Below are 21,601 nucleotides of genomic sequence, written 5' to 3' on the forward strand. Positions count from 1 at the left end.
GTGCACATGTATGGCATGAATAGCATGATCTTACTAGTTCTCTTAATGGAGAAAAAAGGAGCCCCTGAACGTGTTTAAATGATGTCTGGGAGAGAGCAATTGCCCAAAGTGACTATCTTTCTACTTTGACTCAGCTTTCCCGTTATTATCCTTGTGCGTAGATTCCACGGTAACTAAGGACAAAAAATAGAGAAGGTGAAGGCAGAATCATGTAGCTAATAGAATGTGCTCAGACAATCTCTTCTTCAAGAATGAACGTCAACAGCATTTCTTGTATGAAGGAACCCCTTCTCTTCCTAGTAGATGTGATCGAGGAAACAAATTTCAGGCACATGAAGCAATCTGTTAAAAGGGTTTCTCAAAAACCTGGCTAGAGTCGGATTAGTGTCCACAAAGGCAGTGTGATGTCTAAATGGAGAAAACAGACACACGGATGTTTTGCAGATGTCCACCTGTACCTCATTTGGCCAGGTGAGCCAACATAGATACAATGGCATTCATTGCACATGTGAACAAGTTGATGTTCTTTTTGAGTGCCCAGTGATAGTACAAGTTTTTTTTTCTTACACTATAGTTTGCTAGGGGATTTCTGAGCAATCTCCAGAGGACTTACATTTCTTGGGAAATCTAAGCATGAAAAAGTGAACTCCTAAAGGAACCATGTAATCTAGCTGACTGATGGTATATATATGGATGTACAAATACTATACCTACATTAGCAAAAAGGGGTGGCGAATGTGGTGTTCTGATGTATATTTGGAGGACAGAGAACCATACTTGGTAAGGTCAAGCCAGAGCATTCATAGTTGCCACTCCCTGATCTTCTGAAGGTCTGTTGGGATCAGAGGGGTTGCACGAAAGGCACATAGAAATGTCTATAGAATCCAACATGATGCCCCCTGAAAACACAGGAAACCCCAGGCCTTGAAGATATGGTTGAGGATTTCCTTGAGAATTTCCCACTTGTTTAACTAGTGGAAAAACTGTTTAGGCTTTTATTCTATCACATTCAATCCTCACAATAGAAGAAACTAAAAGGAAAATACTCTTTTGCATGTACTACTCCCACAGAGCCACTGCCAGCCAACACATAGTAGGTGTTGGTACCCCCATATGTAATCACATAGAAGAGAGCTGTGGTGTTCAGTGGGAATGATTCCCATTCCACATCGGACCACTGGCAGGAATGGCTTTTAGCACTAGGAGGATTGCATTTGAGCCAATATACCGAGAGAAATAATTGTGACCAGTCTCATAAGGTCTAGATGGCAGCATGAAGGGTGACTGGTCACCAAGGAAGTCCAGGTGAGGCTTGTCCTTCCACTGAAGCAATTCATTTTCAACTGCTTCCAGAGAAAGAAGAGTTTCTGAAGTCATTACATAGCTGCCAAAGAGGAGTTCGTTTTGGGACAAATTCTTGAATGGGACTTATGAATTTTGGTGTGACAGTGGCCATCCTACAATGCGTCAGGACCTCATAAATATCCACTACCAAGCTCTTTTCATTGAGGAAGAAGTTTGTTACACCTTCCTTCGATTTTAGCTACAGGTCCGAGGGCTGAACCCAGTAGCCAGCTAAAAACCTTAAAGTTCATGGTCCTAGTGCCATTGTCAATAAGGACCTGAGCATCAACTATTTTTTACCATACATTTTTTTTCCAGGTAGACATAATTGCTTTCATATTTACCTGCCACGGATAGACAACTGGGGTGATAGAGTTTCTTAACTTCAGTCTCCAGACTCTTGCCTCTTTTTCCATTTGGGAGGCCAAAGAGTTTTAACTTCAGAGAAGCCGCCATCACCACTACAAGAGCTGGAAACTTCAGAAACAAGACAACTGGACTGTTCTGGAGTTTCCAGCTCCTGCTGGTCAAAGACTTTGTGATGGTACTTTATGAGAAAAGCTTCCACCAAATCGGATGAGCCTCCTTCACAGCCTGTTACTCAATAGCAAGTCCTTGCTTCTGGGGGTGAGCAGTTATGACTGCCAGATTCTCAATTGCCTGGGTATGGACTTTGTGATAGTAAGTTGTAGTTTAGAGGTTTGTAGTCACAGGTACTGATAACGGGATTGGTGTCTGCTTATTTCAATTGAGCTCTCTTGTCAGAAGGTACCTAGAGATGAATCCATGGGGAAATGTTCCACCCTTCTTGCCCACGCTCAAGTACCTGGGGCAGTAAGCTACACCACAAGCAGAACCTGAAGTAATAGCCAAGTCAAGGTTTAGAGGTGTTGTGGAACTGTCTAGCACCAGGAACTGTAGCAGTGTCTGTGGGAGCTGCATCCGAAGTGACAGAAGCAGCACTAGGAATTGAGAAAAAAGAGGGCGGCTAGTTCCCCAAGACTTCGAATTCACACTCCGAGGAAACAGGCAGTAGTACCAACTGTCGACAGAAGACCACAAAGGCAGAACATGTAGCTGGTTACTAAGTGAAGTGGTTTGGTTTTGGCACGTTCTGCTCGAATTGCTTATGGCATGATTGACTGGCAGAATCCAACCTAGCGACATGCAGCCTACATCCTTTAAGGCATCACAATCATGGAGCATACACAGTGGACTAAGACCGAAGATGATGGACTAATACTTAAGGTTATGGACTACCAGTAACCAAATTGAGTCCCAAGAGCAATACGGTTAAGCTCCTTCTCATCAAGAAACTTGGCAAGCAGAGAAGGTGGCATGGGCAAGTACTCCTCAATAGAGAAGGCCTTCGGTCTCAGGTCATCCTCCTAAAAGGCGTGTTTCGACTGTTACCAAAGTGGTGAGAATGCCACAGGAAAGTGCACGTCCGTGCTTCTAATTTTGAGTCACCAGTGCTTTAAGGAAAGATAGGGCCTGAGAGTGCCTCCTGTATTACGTCTTGCACTGAAATTCTTTCGTTAAAACATCTCTCAACTGTCATCTGCACATTACGTGCACTAGGTTCAACTACAAATCAGGGGAGGAGTCAGAATAAGGACTTACCTGACCACAGTGGGACTGTGGCAGATCACTCACAGGGAGGAGCTATGCCTGGACACGAAGTGGCATGGTCTTAAAGCACCTCAACAACGAGAGAAAGGCTCACCTCTTTGGTGTAGCAGCAGTTTTAGAACAATAAGCTCAGAGGAGGAGCTGGCCTCTGTATAAGGTTTCAGAGCAGATAACAGTTTAACCCCAAAATATCTTAATATCTTATGCTCTTGTCCATTTCTTTCCTCAGCAGGGAGTCAGTTTTCATCCACACCAGTGTTACCACCGCAAGGCAAATTAAGGGGACACTGTTCTTTAGTTTTCCGTTTAATTATAAAATCCAGAGTCTAAGGACAGATTGTGCATGAAAGCTAGGCAATGCTGGATGGAACTTGCACGCCCATTCCTTGTTAGCTGAAAAAATGCTCCCAAAGGGAGAAAGGAAGTTGTTTTTGTTCAACTGCACACAATGAAGAAGAGCGCCACAACCAAATACCAATCAATCAGATAGCATCTATCAAAGTAAATTATGCTATTTAGACAGAAAATAGTTAATGGATACACAAAGATATGGGTTTATGAGTAATCCCTGATGATCTTACAGGGTTAAAACAATGTGACAACGGCTCTAAGAGAAGATGCAGCACACAGCTGATAGTTGTGACCTATGGCTGAGGAGGGAGCACTTGATTTGGCTCATTGAACATATTGTGTAACAGACAGATGGAAAAAAATAATCAAAGGAAAAATTTGGAGGAAAGGGACTGTCATGCAGCAGAATGTACTGGATGCCAATTCAATCCAACGACCCTTGAAGTTGAATCGGCAGCTGGGGTTTACTGTGTACTTGCAGAAAGGGCACCATCGAAATGCCATACAACTTTTGTTGGAATCTGTATGTATTGCACATTGTCATAAGTGGCCAATTTCTAATAGGCCAAGAAAACATCAAGAAGGAATAGAACGTTAGCCATCATTTGTCTTAAAATTTGAAAAGGGTGAGAAAGAAAGAGTCTAGCCTTCACTATAAGGTTTCTCACTAAAGCCTACACTGAGGCAGGTTTTCTTTGGCTAACATTCAGAAAAGGTATGCTGCAGAAGCAACAACCATGGATCCATGAGAAACCATCTCTGCAACTAGGTTAAAAAAAAATGCACTCTGGACCCGCTCACACCAGTTTTACCTAATCTTCGGCAGTTCAAAAGAAAAGTGTAGCGAAATCTATAGCAAATAACACAAAAAAAAATGTCAGTTCAATGATCGTTACACTCTGTAAGGAACAGGGAAGCTGAGCTGGATTGATAGAATCTGCATGAAGATCTATATCCCTCAGCAAGAAGATTACAGAGCCAAACTAAATAGTTCTTCTAATGGATACTCCTTCCCACATATTACTCATCTTGAACCTCTTGCAAAGTAGCATCCTAAAAAGAGGCAGGTTAAATGTGTAGTATGGGGGTTTTATATATGGGTAGATTTTGTATCACGGAATTGGTTGTTAAGGAGCTTTCTGTCAAATCAAATACATTTTTCGGTACTGAAAAGGAAAAGGAACAATTTTTCAAGAGTTCTTATTTGTGACAAATTATATTTGTTGTGTTATGGTATCCTCCAAGAATCATACTGATATTAAGAAGAGGATTAATGCTATCTCCACTGATGAAGGGCTCTCTCGCTTCACAACCTTATAGACTCCCATGTAAAGGGTAAGTATCCCAGAAGAAGTTGGCTCCACAAACATTGACAAAACAAGTATTGAATTATCTGCCATATTTATATGTACCCAAAACACCCTTATGAAAACAAACAGACATGACCACATGCCATAAATGTCAAGGATTTTTCCTAGGCATGCTTGTACAAGATCGGCGCAAATACTGGGAAGTGTTTCTGGAACTTGAGGGCACAAACATCCTCAGATCAAAGGGGTGAGAAAAAGTGTCTGTCATTAGGTGAACGGAGTAAAAAGTAACCTACATGATCTAGTCTAGAAGAGCTTGGTCCAGAATCCAAGCAGAGTGCATGGGAACTAGTTAGAAAGTTATAAACCGTGTCAAGCAGGGATGAAGTAAAACTAAAAAGGTAGTCTGCTGTTCTATGGAAGTCTGAGCCTTGACCCATCAAGATAGGCTATCAACATCTAACAGACCCAGAATAGAAGAGAAGATTGAAACTCTTCCCTGTGAAAAAGCAGATTTTGAATGAGTTGCAGAAACCATGCAGTTATAACGGAACATGTTTGATTTACCATTGTCGCACCAAAAATGACCAATTAGGTCATGTTAATTAAAAAAGGGTCTCTCATTGGTCTAATAATTTTTGCGCATAGAAGGAGAAAGAGGGTTTGAGGAATGTTCAAGAAGTCTGATACACTGTACGCACTACAGGATACTTCTTAGTTGTTACAGTAATTGGCCTTCAACGGATAGCCCTTGGAAGCAAATGGACCCAGAAACACTGCAGAGGCATTCAGCTTGGCTTATCAAAAGGAATCTGAGATAATGATATTGACCAAGATTTGGAATTTGGTGAACATGCTCCGTCATTGTGAAGTATTTGGTTTGATAAAAGACTTGGTGACTAGTTCACTCTTTCAATTGTCCTTCGTTGGTGCCAAACAGCTCAGAACATGAAAAATATAAAAATCAACAATGTAGCAAGTTGGGCTTTTGGCAGAAATATTTAGCCAAGATAGGTCTAATTAAACATCAGATGATTGGGGATCCTCCTAAGACAGAAGGAGAACCTTCTTACCATACAACTGGTCTTTGTTCCAAAATACTTTCTCAACAGTTTTCTGTGATTAAAACATATAGTGGTCCTATTTTAGCTCATTCCGATAGCAATTTCTCACAAATTGTCCATATACTCCGGCAGCATAATGAGCAGGTGTGGAGTTAGTTTAAGTTCTAGAAATAACGAGAATAGGATGCCTCCCGCATTCTGTAAATCCTTTGAAGACAGGCAGACATTAAAGAGGCAGGAAAATCTCAATTATGAATGAATAAGTCTGAAGCAAAATATCAAAAAATGGTTTCTGTTTTATAGAAAACCAAAACTGAACACCAGACCTCACCAGGAGACAAAAGACAGTGCATGGCAAAATAAATAAAGTAAATAGGAATGATACGCGCAAGGGATATAGCAGGGGCATGGCCAAGAGCTCACGCGTATGCACGGTCCCCGAACTTGGTACACTTAAATTATATCAAACTTTAAAGAGCAGTTTTCCATTCTCGCCACTTGGTTGCCCTGTTCATTCTACATAGGAATAGGGGAGGACAAACACAGGTTTTAACCTAGTAACCAAATCTAAATAAAAATATAGATCCCGATAACCTCTTACGGCAGACAACATGCAGGTCCAACTAACTAAAGGGACTATAGACTAATTCAATATCAAAACTAAAAGTAATTTACATATCATGTGTAGTAGCTTAGATCAATAAGTAATTAGTCTCATGCATATTTACGTTGGATACAATGAATACCTGAAGGATGTGTTTTTGAGGGAGTTTGGACCAGACTTTTAAAGACTGATAATTAGGACCATCTCCCTCCTTTCGTCTGTTTGACTGGCACTTACCTTTTTTAGGAGTTTTTTTATTGTTATTTAACTGCCCACTGACATCTTGTAGCCGCTTTTCCAATTCTTTTTTTTTTTCCTGCGCTATTTCCTCTTTAGATTTTGAAGCTTGCTTTTTTCCACTTCCAGCTGCGGGGGAATGAATGAATTAAATAAGTACTTGCATTACGAACAATGCAGATTCAACTGCTTCCCATTGTAAAGATACATAAAATCATGCAATTCTACTCTAGATGAAATTTCGATTATTCTCTAAGGTCCCAGGCAAGCACTTAAAACCTGGCTCGCTCCTTTAAGGCACTTCCCATCCGAGAAAATGGGGAACGTACCTGCAATGGATAACCATTACATGTTCAGAATGACACCCGCTCATTGGCATCACATACGAAAAATGCACTTAGCGGTACAAAACCTTTTTCTGAACTTGCAGATTTTATAGATCTACAAATACATGTTGGTTTTCCACTGTTTGAAAGAACGGGAAACCAACATCTGTTGCATGATGGTTAAATTCTTAACAGTTTTACAGTGGGGTTTGGACTCCGAAATAAGCCTTTTCATAAAAGTGGTGGCCATCTTGGAAAACCAAGACTAAAATAGGTTTTGATGTTATAATAAACAGTCAAAAGAATGCATCTAATTCTTGCCTCTTTCCCTCTAAGCTTTGGCGTATAAAGATGCATTTTTTTTTTACAAATCTGATAGTTCAACATTTGGATGATTTGGAAATAAAGGTAGGCCTCATTTACCAGACAGCGGGAACATTTAAAATGTTCCGAGCAGAGATATTCTTCAGGTGCTTATCATACGTTTCGATTTCTAACAATTCCGGCTGAATCAGGTACCGGAGAGTTCAATTTAGTAAGCAAAATCTGTAGTTATTACTCAATGAATTTATACAGTTTAATTACAATGTATCCCAAGCACTCACTGATACATTTTTTGTCAACTTTTTGAGTGGGGTCAAACATTAATAATTCTATATATAAGATTTAATATATTTCAGTGATACCCCTTCAAAGGGGGAATAAATCTACATTTTACATCAGAGATGGTCACCCATCGTATAAGAATTAAAATTTATGTTCTCTTTAGTTAATGAAAAAACAGGGTTGTATTGTGATGCTGCAGATATGGTTCCACAGCAACGAATAGAACATCTGTGTTCCAAGATAGCCACATAATTTATGAACAGACTATTTTAATAGGATTAGAGTGCATAGGTCATTTGGCACCGTCAAGCTATACCCTCAAAATCCATTACAGTACGGCAACTCAATTAACAAAACAAGAAAGATTTCTCGGATGGGAGTCCACTGGAGTAGTTTTACCAGTCAATCATTACATGGAAATGTTTTTAAGATATTCAGCCCAATCCTTTCTCCCCCAGAGGTGGAGCTATTGACCGCTTTAAAAGGATTTACACAGCAGATGCAAGAGACTTTGGCACCTTGCATGAACTGACATTGTATCCACCTCACCCATTAAACTGGGGACAATATTGGAGGCTTCTAGTCAACATTTGGCAGTCTCTCACTGGTGGTATCCTACATGATTGCCTGGCATTGTCTAGCTATAAAGGTTACCCTAACAGTCAGCAATTTCCTGTACTATGTTATGTTATTTTTTTCGGGACATGGAAATGGTTATTCTCTCAACCCATGACTGACTGCTTCAGATGGGATACAGAAAAGAGAATGATGGCGCCAAGACTACTAATCGAAAATCAAAACAAAACTAGTTTATCTTTTCCAAAATAGATATAGCACAATAAGAGACCTGCTACAAAGTCAGAAGAGAGACTTTGGGGGCATGCATTAAAATAACGGATGGTGGTTTTAGAAGTGGACACACTGACCGTAGCTCCTCAGAGCTATAGAAAATATTACTCACTGTAGTAACTGAAGTAAGGATATTACTGGGCTCTTTCACATTACCAACGTATGGGAACCTGCAACCATGGCGAGGATGAGACTGTGCACAATATTTAATCTAAGGATCCAGGGGACCGGCGCATGCGCAGCCCTCTAACAAGGCCCTTACCTTGCCTCCCCTGCATGTCTTCCCTTAAAATTTGCAGCTGGCCAGATAGAAGATCCAGACCCGAATCAAAAAAAGAATAGCAGGAGGGTGTTGGTAATGTGAAAGATCCTATGCACAAGGGGTATCCTCGTTACTGCCATGAGTAACTTTTCCTTACTCTTATGCCCGTCTCCTTCAAATTACCAACTTATGGGAACATATTACAAAGCAAAAGGAGGAGTAGGGAAATGGTAACATGAACTCAGATGCAAGGCTTCAAGCTGGAAATAGCTTGGCCAAAATTAAACACTGGAACTTGCGTCAGTGGGCACCAGGAGTGAATGATTATGATCTCTCCAATAGAAAGATGTGTTTTTAAAACAGGAGACCCTAACTTAGAATTCTGGATTTTGATATGCCCCTTTAGAACGATATTGCCACTGTTGCATGCCATTGCACTGAAAGAAGTAAGAAGAAATCCAATGGCTTCAGAATTACAGGAGCTTGTTTGTCTGTAACAGAATCACTGCAGGTGATCGCTTCTGAAATTGCCTGAGCTTTATTTTGTAAACAGTTGTAGACACTCCAAACTCCACTTGCAGACTTTTGGTGACATCTACTGCTGGGCTTGTGTGAGGAACAGCAAGAAACACAAAAACACTGAACTGGTGTGCAATGTTTATAGACGTGTGGCAGTAAAAAACTGGACCCCCCCCCACACAAAAAAACTAATAATATCCTGAAGGAAGAAAGAGAAAAGGTTTACAGTCTTCTGGCTAGATACCAGTAGTCATTGAAGATACCAATGATGTGTTGATGCAGAATACAAGAAAGCGAAACAGCGGAGTGTGCAATCTGAGGCTCAGGGTACATAGACTGTATCTCCAACATGGAAAATTGTAAAGTTATAACTTTTAGGAATAAGGCGGTACAAAGGATTTGGGAATAGGAGGAAGAATTTTAGCTAGGACAAAGCAGAGATAAATCAGCCTAGAGGAAAAAGTCATAACAGTCATCAATTAAGGCACAATTACAAATGCGTTTGTGGAATGCAAATCTCCAAAAATAGGCCACCATTATATTCACATTTAAAACCGATTGAACATAAAAAGTTCCAACTTACAACATGTAGGTGACTGATAAATATAGGCATGATGGTAAGAAGAAAGTATTCTGCTTCAGACAAATATGTTGTGCAAATATTAAGTAGATATGTGAATACACAGAAAGTGAAGCGAACTCCAAACATCTAACCAAAGTAAAATATGCAACATGTCTATTTAAATAACAAAACTTTACCAGACATCTCTATGATAAAATTGAAATGCTTCAAACAATTAGAGTGAGATCCATAAGCACTGCACATAATTATACCAAAAAATCGGGAGGCGATAAACTGGAGGGACCTCTATTCCTACACTTCAAAGTATACATTTTCTGGCACACTGTCATCCAATGGAAGCCTTCCTTTGGCAGTAATGAGTGTTTTGTTAAAGACACATGTTTCCTATTAATAGATTATAGTTCTTCATGTAATAGGTTCAACAATAAAAGTGTATGCTGAATCGTTGTCCCAGTTCCTGGTACAGCAGATGAGAGGAATGACTAAGTTTAAATGATTCACCCCTGGCTAAGAGTAGGAGATGAATAATAACTGCATAAGTGGACTCGTGTGAATTGGATGAGACACCAGTTAAAACAGACCGCATATAATCCCTGAAATTAGGTAAATGCTCGTAGGGTCTTCCAATTTTGGATAAAGGTGCGCTTGTGGAAACTTAGAATGATTGCCGAATAAGGAGGCATGAAAAGACACCATAAGTGTTCATTGTCGAAGTATTAAATAAAAGGGAGAAAAAGCTACCGGACTACTCGGCATCAAGAGCCCAGACTTTAATACAGCTTAATGTAATTAAATGGTATGCGAAATGGGAAAAGTGGCCTGAACTTCTAGTCGAAAATACCAATGTGCAGGTCACATATCGTGCGAATGAATGCCACTGGCTTGCTGACATTTAGGTGAGGTTACAGAAGCGTTACTTAGAGGCCAACCCATTTAATAGCAAGAAGCATAGAAGATGGAACTTGAAAGAGCACATTTTAAAGCCATATTTAAGCAATACCTTTGCAAAATACAGGAAGAAAAACTTGGACGTCGAACACATTTGGCATGCAAGTTCAGATCAAATGCATTGAGAATTAAAGACCAGCAGTTTTCTCACAATGATACATATGGTCTTGATTATCACTGACAATTCTGTAGTGATGTAAATCAAGTTAGAAATAGGCAAAAACATCCCGGGATCCCTTAAAGTTGATTAATCCATTATGTTTTAGTTACAAGACTTTTATAATTAATGTGACTTGCACCACTATTACTATTTATATACTAACTTTATTTAATTGTATACATAAAATGTTCTTCAAATAAAGGATTTAAATAAAATGTGGGTGTGGACTCAGCTGCTTATTTGTTGCCTACGTATTTAACAACAACTTCTTATGTAAAACGGTGTTTTAAAAACATGTGACTGAATATGTGGTTTCATCTTCACAACACTAAAGTTCAAAGGTAAGCTCATCTGAGACTAAAAGCCAGAGACCAAGGAAATGGCCCAAATCTGCATTTCCTTCCAACTCTTCCTGGGTCAGGCATTAGCTCTAGTGTTTATTTGAGATCATCAAGCAGATATTTTGTTTCATCTGAAAATGAGGCTGGGACTTTCACCAACAAAATCCTTATGGGGGTCAAAGGAGAGTTTCAGTCAAAGTTAGTGTCTTTGTTTGCTCCGACAGAGTACATTATTGCAAATTACTGGGCCACTTGAGATTAATAGTAGTAATCACTAACTTCAGTAATCACTGAAGAACATTTACTGGAACTAACTGTTTAAGAGTTCTTCCAGTGTCGCATGTAGTTAACTATTCACCAATCAAACTGAACTAGAATTACATACTGGGTGTTTACCACAGGTGTGCGAATAGGACCCATGATGAGGTCAAATTGACAAGTGTCACTTGACACTTCAGAGTGTATTTCTCCGACTCTACTTACTATATTAGGTAACCACTGTTATGGAAGCAAACCAGAACATACTTGAAATCTAGTGAGTTATCACTGGTCTTCATTCACCAGATGGAAGGATTTCCTTTGAATCTTGAAAAGGTTCAAATGTCAAAACTATTGTAGTGATAATCAGCTGAGGCATGGGTTAAATTCTTTCAGACTGTTGCTTCTTGCCTAGCATTAATAGTCACAACATTTAGTGACTCTTGATTGAGGGCCATGAGGCGACCTACATACGATCTTCCATGAAACACTGCCAACCTATCCAAGTTAGCAGGTTTTATTCCCCATCACAGAGGGTGATGCATGAATGGGCATGCTGTCTGTGGTGTGGGATAGCCCGCCTTTAAACGTGTACGCACTGAACAATGCTGCAGCAAATGCTTACTCACGTAACTGTCCATGATTTCTCCTGCAAGAGATACACAAAGCAGATTCCTCTTTCACCCTGTGGTAATGTCAATTTAGAACGAGAACCTTCTTGAGATAGCCTGTGCACACTCTTGGGACATCTGGCGACATGTAAAGTTTATACCATGGTCTGGATGACATGAAAAACTGATATTCTTTGGACCAAATCAATTATGTGCTACCTACGATTACAGCTTGATGCTGTGAACTCTACTCAATGAAATAGGTGACCAATGTTGGAAACAAAGCAGTACAAAAAGGGGTGGTGATGGACGGAGCATCTGAACCATTTAAACACTCGCCCCCAGTCAACATATCTGGGTTTAATCCATCACCGTTCTTTAGCCCGCTCTGCCACCCCAGTTCAGACATGGCCATATGCAATTCATTCTGACCCTGTGCCTCGTGGGAACAGTCCAGCCCGAACTGCCAAGCCATGCCTTCCCTGGACCGGAAACAAGCTTCCGAGGACCGGTTTCTGGCATTACAGCTGTCTTCAGCCAGGCTTGCTTGAATCCAGTGGCAAAGTGAGCAAGGGACTCACGTCTTAGCATACCCTGCCAACTTATGGCGAACAAAGCGGTACAAAAGGGGGTGGTGATGGACTGAGCATCTGAACCAATCAAACACTCACAACCAGTCAGCGGATCTGGGTTTAATCCATCACCGTTCTTTAGCCCACTCTGCCACCCCAGTCCATCACCACCCCCTTTTGTACCGCAATGTTGGAAACATCACCACGTTTAGTGTTTCAGTGAGGACTCGTGCAATACGTCAAACAAAGGTCACATCGATATGTAAGATACTTTGAGAAAAAAAGATAAAAAACCACATCACTCAATTTAAAACCAGCCTTGCCAAAGCCCACAAGTCTGGCCATTAAGACTCTTGGACTCTGCCAATGTCTTTTGTTTTTGGTGTACAAAGCTTCAGCAAAACCGACGTTGAACAGCATGATTACAAAAAATAGTGATGACATGGCTGCTTCATTCTGTATGCCTGCATGCATTATGATGCAGGTCTTTATTTACGTATCCGCAAAAAAGAATGGATAAAAAAAAAATATGCAAATTAAATAGTGCAAAAGTGTTGGTTTATAAAGCAGAAAACGCAGCAGTAATTTGTGGACAGAAGGCAACGGAGGAGCAGGTCGGTGCTGGAGTGCAGGGATGAAGGCAAAATAAGCTGATGGAGGGAACAACATGGATGGTAGGCAGAGACGCACACAAGGGGAGAACTAACCATGAAGTTAAGGGAGAAGCATGCAGCAAAATAGAGCAACACTGAGCAGAGAGAAGCACACAAGCGAGACTACTGGAAAGCACATGCAATCCTCATGGAATGGTTGAGCAAAATTAAAGTAGTTCCCTAAAAGTGAACAGTGGAGAGGATACGCTCCAGGTGAGGGCTAAATACAATGTGGACAAGCAACCCATCAAATAAAAAGTAAATTGGAGTGACAAAGCTGACCAATGGGTGGGCTTTAAACCCACTAAGTTCTTGGTAATCTGATGATGCGTTGTTTGTAACCAAACCGTTTGAGCTGGATATCTTTTTTCGTTAAAAATAATCTGTTGGAGAAGCAAAGTCCACTTAATTGAAGGAGTGACTTAAGACTTAAGAGTGAATACTAACCCTGAAGTATGACTTATATGGAGACACTGAATAGTGTTGTGTGTTCTGCGCACACTGACAAACCAGAAGACAAATGGGAACTTCCAATCACAAAATATGTTGTGAAAATTGGTGATAATTGTTATATTGAATGTCACCACGACTACCAAGCTCGTAAATGTTTTTCTCGCACAAGTTGTTGAATTGAGTCGTTTGTTAATATTACCCTAAGTGGGATAGATAACCTACATACCTATTTTGAGATAAAATGCTCCTGACTCGCTGTCATTAAGTCTAGCACAATTCTATGAATGTTATTTTAATTGTCCACTAACCGCAACAGAGCAGCTCCATGTACAGGATGCATCTGCTTGCCTAACAACTGTAAATGTACACAGCAGTGTAAACTGAGCTTGTAAGGTCCAGATCTAGGTCAAGTAGGTGTCCAATGCTAAACTGATTGTCCTCCCCACAGTGCTATAATCCCGCTCTCGTTTCTGCCTATGGAGAGAATCAGGTCAAAGAAATCTGGTGAGTTTATATATATTAATGAAAGTGACCAGTATATCAAGAAGCGTTCATATGTTTAGCAGGTATCTGCCTTCCAGATCAACAAGTACCCTGTGTTTGAAGTTCAGCGTTCTACAAAATAATGCACATACAACCCAGGAGTATTCGCTGTAGAAAGAGTTACGTATGAGGCGTAAAATCTATGTGATGCCCATTTCATAGCAAAGCTCATCTGCACTTTTGGGCTATTGTGAATTTCCTGCGGCATTACCAGAACTTTTCCATGACAAAAGAAATGTTTATTTTAAAGCTTATTAAGCTGTAGTCTGTTCCATGTCGTGAGGGACAATGTTCTACCACTGTTTAGTGAACACACAGTTTTTGAGTAGTCCATACTACAAGTCGATGTGTTTCGTTACCCAATGTGTGCACATGTGGTGCATCTGCATCACTGAACTAACTTTTACAGCATACAAACTCCCAATTCCCTCACAGACTGATCTCCCCAACTTATCAGTGTGCTAAATGCAGTACATTCATGTGGGCATAAGTTATTACCCAGTCCATCTTCAACTCACTAGACCGTACCCACACTATCCAAGTGTTTCAGATAACACTTTCAAGTTTAGTATCCTATGTGCCATATCACAGTTTCTCCAACATAATATATTAAGTGAAGGTTGATTTACTGCTGCAGGTCACTGGGGTATGCAATAGTTATGTATATATGAGACTAAACAAAGCATTTTTTCAAGTGAGTCCTGCAGGTGTCAATTTACCTTCAATGCTACACAGTGGAAATACGACAGAATTAACGCATGTTAATTGCATGTCTGGATGCATTTATCTATCTGACAATGCCAGACATGGATAGATTCTTCCGTTTGGGGGGTTCGAAAAAGCAAAAAAAGTTGTGATTTCCAAATTGTCTGGTTCGATCAACACAGGACATGAGGGTTTTTTTACATCTCAAGTATAGAGAACCAATTCCGCAACTGAATTGGGTTGTGGGGAAAAAAAGGGAATGTCAATGGACTGATTACGGTGGAAGTGAGAAGTTATCTTAGGGAGGAATTTGGGGTTGATGCAGAAGACAATCTTATCCATATGCACTAGGAAGAAAGGTTCTTCTACGGTTAATGCCTGAAGCTCCCTAACCCGTCTAAGAGATGTGACAGCAACTAGAAATGCCACTTTTCAAAAGAGGAATTAAAGGGGGCAGGTGTCGAGGGGCTCAAACTGAGGACCCATGAGTCATGCGAGTACAATATTGAGATTCAATGAGGGTGCATGCAGGACCGGGGAAGAATGTCCCTTTTGAGACCCTCCATGAAAGGTATAATGCCCGGAATCCCGGGAGAGAGATGGGTGGTCTATTAAGAAGGTAGGGGGCGAGAGCTGCTAGATCTAATTGTATGGAGGTAAAAGGTAGCTCAGAAACCTCCAAGTGAAGTAATGTCTTACATTGGTAGGTCTGTACTTTCTTTAGAATGTTCTTGCATTCAGGTGGAACAATGAGGAATCCAAAGTTTATTACCTCAGGAGTCAGATCACAAGTTTGAGGGACCTTGGAGACCGATTTCTCCATGCATAAGAAGGTCCTGCTTGTTGGGGACCCTCATGACTTGCAGGTTGCGTTTCTAATTGTGAACTTATTGCTGCATTCTGCTGAGAGGGTCAGCAAAATCATTGCCCCTCCCAGGCGGGATAGTCAAGACAGCTGTAGAGAGCGTATCGCCCTAGTTTTTGAAGGTAATACATAGCTATCATATTGTCCATCTGGCCAAGGATAACCTTGACTATATTGGTGAGGTAGGAAAGCATTTAACGCTAGGTGAACAGATAGAAACTTCAAGTAGTTGCTGTGTAGGCTCTGGAACTTGGTCTCCCACTGATCCTGTACAGATCGGATCCTGCATGTGTGAGCCCCACCCTATAAGTAGTCATTCATTGTATTGATCTTCTGCAAAACTGGGTTGAGGAAAGACTGCCCCTGCAATAGGCTGTTGGTGTTCTACCACTGCAGAGAGCGAGGAGCATCAGCAGATCAACACTAAATCATCGCAGTGATCCTTCACCTGAAACCGCTGTTGCGTTAAACATTCTTGCAACAGATCCATGCGAAATCTGGCATCCGGTATTATGACAATGCAGAAGGCCATCAGGCCTCAGAGGTGCATGAGTTATTAGTTGTTGATTTGGTTGAAACAAGTGAAGCAGTTTCTGAAAGGACTAGATCCCAGCAGGATTTGTATAGGCTATGCCTACCTCGAATTTGAGAATAGGCCCTAGGTAGGGCTGGATGTGTACAGGTTAGAGGTGGGATTTTGAGGCATTTAAGTCAAACCATAAGCAATGTTACAGGTTAGTGACCTGTGTGTGTTTGCAGCACTGCTGGCACTTTCAATAAGCCAATCGTTCAGATAAAGGAAAACGTGGATGCCCTGTCTGTGCAGATGTGCAGCCACCCATGGACGGAACTTGGTGAACACCCGAGGTGAAGTAGTGACCCAAAACAAGAGCACTTTGAACTTGAAATGCCTTACTCTGAACACAAATCTGAGATACCAGCACAGAGCCAGATGTATTAGTTTGTGTAAATAAGCATCTTTCAGGCTGAGTGTGGCCATAAAGTCGCCTTGCTGGAGAAGCGGAATGACATCTGAAGGCTCACCATGTGAAATTGCTCTAACAGGATGTATTCGGTTAGGGGGTCTGAGGCCCAGACTGGGCCTGAGAGACAAGTCTATTTTGGATATTGGGAAGTACAGTGAGTACACTCCTGTACCTTGCAGATGGCGAGAGACTGGTTCAATAGCCCCTTTGAGGAGGAGCCTTTGATTTCCAGTGAGCGTTTGCGAGGCGGAATGGTGGGAGGCATGCAAGTGAGATGCAGAAAACAACCATGCTGAATAATGGCCAACGCCCACTGGTCTGAGGTGACAATTTGCCATGTCGAAAAGAAGCCTTATAGGCACTCCCAACAGCTGTTGTGTGGTCGGGGGAAGAAGTGGAAATTCAGGGTTTGGTGGGAAGTGTAGCTCCTTTTGGAGAGCTACCCTTGCTGCCTCTGGAATTGTTGCCCCTACAGGATCCTCTAAAATAACCCCTGGTGCAGTGTAGCAAGTAATGCTTTGGGAGATGGATAACATGGCATACATAAGCTATGGTTCGATCTGGGAACGGAAAGGTTGTCCTTATACATCGATCCCAAAGCTGTTTCATATCCGGACCTTTGGGCACCTTTTATTCAGATCCTCTCCTCAAAAATTTGAGAATTAACATGCCTGACTTCTCTACAGCGGATTGCTCGATTCCCTACGACAATTGCGAAGTAACCTAGGATTCCATAACATACGTATCTTTTCCTTCTTCCCTACTCTAGGGGCCCTGGACAAATTGTTTGTGCTTCTGTGAACTTTGTGCAGAGGACGAGGGGAGAGGTGGTGGATTTAGTTGCTCTACCCCCCCCCCTTTTCTCTCTAATGATTGAAAACTGCTTGTTTATCAATACCAATGTCAGGGTTGCAGGCAAATAAGCTGTGTTTTACTTGTAATGTACCCTTCTCTCTACCGGCCACTGGTTGTAGGTGGATAGCTGTGTAATAAGCTCGAATGACTTCAATAAATTGAATTGTTCCCTAAAATAACCCCTGGGAGACGTTTGCGCTCCCTCGGTGCGCTGATAGCACATGGAGGTTTCACAGGAGGTGGTCTTTGAGCCTCCACAGTAATGGGTGCGGCAAAAGGTGCTATGGGGAGTGGGTGTTTTGAATGCCACCCATTACTTTGGCTGTCTTCATACCCCTTATTTTTATTAAAGCTGGTCCCTTCATGGCCCAAAAAGGTGCTCACCATCAAAGGGCATAATCAGCTGGTTCTGCTGAACTTCCGGCTAAAAGCCAGAGATACAGAGCCATGTCTGGGCACATCCGTGTAATACAATGCTACGATTTTACCCCTCTAGCAGCGGTTTCGGCTGCATCTATGGCACAGCAAACAGGTGTTGGAAATCAGCTTGCCCTCAGAAATTATCTCCTGACCCCATTTTCAGGGAAGTATTGGAGGAGCTCCTCCCAGTCGCCCCAGTGGGCATGACCATATCTTGCACGAAGGTCGAAAGAATTAGCAATGCGCCAGTGGTTAGGCTATTGTTCGGCCACCCATTTCCCTGCTGCCGATTGTGCGGCCATCCATTTCCCTGCTGCATCTATGTGTTTGTTTTCCTTATCTGGTGGCAGGGCAGCCCAACTGGGTTGGGAGTTGGCTCGCTTACAGGCAGTTGTGATTACCATTGAGTCAGGTGGGAACTGACCCACGGAAATAGATAAATAAAAAGGGGTGAGGCTTTATATATTTTTTTTATCCACCAGTGTTCTAACCATAGCCTTCAAAAATGTCCTTCAAAAATGTCAGGTGTGTGACGTAACATGCCCTAGAGCATGGGGAGGTACTAAATGGAGCAGTGAGTGGAGGAGAGGGTTTTGAAGACAAAGCCTTCCTCTAAAGGCTCAGTGTGGAGTTCCACCTTATGAAAGGTGACCCTACCAATGAGTTCTTAAAAGGGTGTGGAATCATGGGGAGGGGAGGGGTGGGCAGGGTAAAGGTCTGGGTCTGTGTCCCCTGGCGAAGCTACATTGTAGGAGTCCCAATTGTCACCCTGCAGGGAGTGTCAAATGTGTCACCCTCCACGCCTACCCGTGTCATAGTGTGGAGGCCCCCGAGGTGTGATGTCAAGTGGGTGCCCAGGAGAAGTAAGATGGGAGGGCGGAGGCTGGGCAAGGTGAGGGTGCATGGGGTAAGGGCTGGTATTCTTATCCACTTTCTTCCATTTTTTTGCCAAAATTGGAATGTTCAAGGTCTCCTCGAAGGAAGGCTGACGTTTTGAGTGTGTAGTAGTAGGGCTGCAAGGATGCAGACCCTGTGGGGGTGGATAACCAGGTGTTTCTGCTTAAAGGCAAGATGCTCCATCTTATGAAACATCTGCTAGACTGTGCTTCTGTAACATTTGCTGATAAGCGCCAGGTCGTTGACTCCAAGTGTACAATCGGGTTTGGTGCCAAGGCAGATATCAGTTGTGAGAAAGTGGCTCTATATATACTGGACCAGAATAAGGTACAGTGTGTATAGAGTCCACAAACCCCAGAGGTATAACAGAGGTTAAAGCTACTCTCTAAAGTGGTAGCTTGGTCGAGCAGTAAGGCAGTACCAGAGGACAGTGTAAAGCATGTGTTGTACACACTCAGTCAGCAAAAGGTTTCACACACTCAAAGACTGAACTCCAGGCCAATTGTTTTTATATCAAGGATATAGGTGTTTTATTTCTAGAACCAACAGGTATCAAAATATACTGTTCTCAATGTGAGAGGTCTCAGATGAGTACTTTGCAGAAAGGCAATAAACTTTGTAAATATAATAGGCACAGGGGTTGCAGTAGGCAACACAATTCTACACACAATTTAGCATTGAGCTCAATGGATTTTCATATATAAACACAGTTGATTACTTTGTAGATTACCTTGGTAGTTCCAGGACTGACCCCTAGATTCAGTCCTGGGGTCTAAACTGAAAACAGTTTAGTAAAAACGTTTTAGGTATTGCAGTGATTTTTCAGGAATATAAAGCTATTTTAAAACTTCACACGTAGATACTTTTCAACAGAAATCTGGCAATGTTATCCAATGGGAGAAAATTCAGGTTGCAGGTAAAGTACAATCTTGTTACTTTGGTAATCCAGTACTGGGATCCTGGGTTCAGCAATGGGGTCTCAACTTAAAACAGGCAAGTAATTTCGTTTCAGTATTTTGTATGATTTTTAAAGAATATTTCAAGTTTTCAAAAGTAGACAGAAGAAATTTAATAGAAAAGCAGACAATGGATTCCTATGGAGAAAATTCAGGTTAACAGTAAACGCGGTAAGGATTACTTTTGCGGTTCAGTACTGGGCTACAAGGTACAGTACTAGCATCTCTCCTGATTAAAGGTGAGTACTTCGGAATTCAGTTGATTTTATATGAATATTTTAAGTTTACAAAACTGCACACTTAGAAGATTTTTCGAGTCAAACTAGTCAATGTTATCCAATGGCAGGTAAGTGAGTTACCGGTTTCCAGGTGAGTACTCGACTGGTGAAGTTGTGGTTCTGGGCATAGACTCAGGGGTCGCCCAGGGTCAGGTAGGTACAGTTGGTTTACCCTCAGCGGCGCAGGGGCGGCTGGGTGCAGAGGTAGTAGGCCCAATGTTATCCAATGAGGGACAGGGGGCATGGCTTGGCAGTTCGGTCTAGACTGTTCCCATGAGGCACAGGGTCAATACTGATTTGCATATGGCCATGGCTGAACTGGGGTCGCTTGGTGAGAAAAATTACGATGGATTAAACCCAGATCTGTGGCTGGGGGTGAATGTTTTGCCATTGTGCAACATTCCGTTCATCATCTTGTGTGTTTTGCTGGCTAGCAGGCCACGCAGCTGTGGGAGCTGGGTTCTTAGTCACTTGCTCAGGACAAAGGGGTAAGCCGTACAGGGAAAAGGTGGCACAACCAGCGGTACTCAGGCGGCTGGGTGCAGGGTGCTTTTGAGCCATTGGGCGCTCAATGTTATCCAATGGAAAAGGTAAAAAAGGCAACAAAGGCTGCAGGCTCGGGGGCAGAGACTCTCCAGGAGCGACCAGTACTTCGAGAGGTAAGTTGGGATCTTGGAGCACATGTAGGTACCCCAAAGGGAGGCACAGGGGGCTGTAGGGCGCTGTCGCCGCTCAATTTCCACACAAGGTGGAGGATGGACAGGTTTGGGTGGAGGACCGCCCACTGCTGCTGCGACAGAAGATCCTCGCGAAGGGGCAGTTTGATCGGAGGATTGATGGCCATGATTAAGAGCTCGGGATACCAGACTCTTTGTGCCCAGTCCGGAGCCACAAGAATGACTTAGGCCTGGTCGCGCTTGATCTTCTTCTTCAGCACTCTGGGTAGATGTGGTATAGGCAGAAAGGCATATAGTAGACTAGCGAGCGCCGCCCTGGAAATTCCCACGTGCAGAACTGCTGACATTGACCGTTCTCTTCAGTAGCAAATAGATCTAACCAAGGCTCTCCCCACTGCTGAAAGAGACATTGCACCACCTCCAAGTGAAGATGCCATTTGTGATGCATCATGCCCCGGCAGCTGAGTTGGTCAGCCTTGGCGTTCAGAGAACATTCCAGGTGCTGAACCACCAGGGACATGCCCCGACGTTCCAGCCACATTCAAAGGCAAAGAGCCTCTTGACTTAGGGTTCACAACACCACCCCGCCCAGTTTGTTGCAGTACCACATGGAGGTGAACTTGTCTGAACTCCTGCACTAGTCCTCTTTTGAAAGAAGGATTGAATACCTTCAGTGGAAGACGGATCGCCAAAGCTCCAGAAGATTGATGTGGAGCCCGGACTCCACCGGAGACCA

The 21,601-nt window shown here is 42.3% G+C and overlaps 1 protein-coding gene across 8 annotated transcripts in view; it reads right to left on the bottom strand.

Moving 5' to 3' along the window:
* The window catches only part of BRD3 (bromodomain containing 3), a 374,663-nt gene that overhangs the window by 7,161 nt on the left and 345,901 nt on the right, over positions 1 to 21,601 (bottom strand). For 6 of the 8 annotated variants that reach the window (XM_086921064.1, XM_086921060.1, XM_086921061.1 and 3 more), the window contains exon 12: positions 6,543 to 6,671. The exons of the other annotated variants lie outside the window; for them this stretch is intronic. In XM_086921064.1, coding sequence (XP_086777190.1) covers positions 6,543 to 6,671 — 129 coding nt within the window. The remainder of the gene's footprint in view (positions 1 to 6,542; positions 6,672 to 21,601) is intronic. 8 annotated transcript variants of the gene reach the window in all.

This window comes from Lissotriton vulgaris, chromosome 5 (genome assembly GCF_964263255.1).
Source record: "Lissotriton vulgaris chromosome 5, aLisVul1.2, whole genome shotgun sequence".
Classification (NCBI taxonomy): Eukaryota; Metazoa; Chordata; class Amphibia; order Caudata; family Salamandridae; genus Lissotriton; species Lissotriton vulgaris.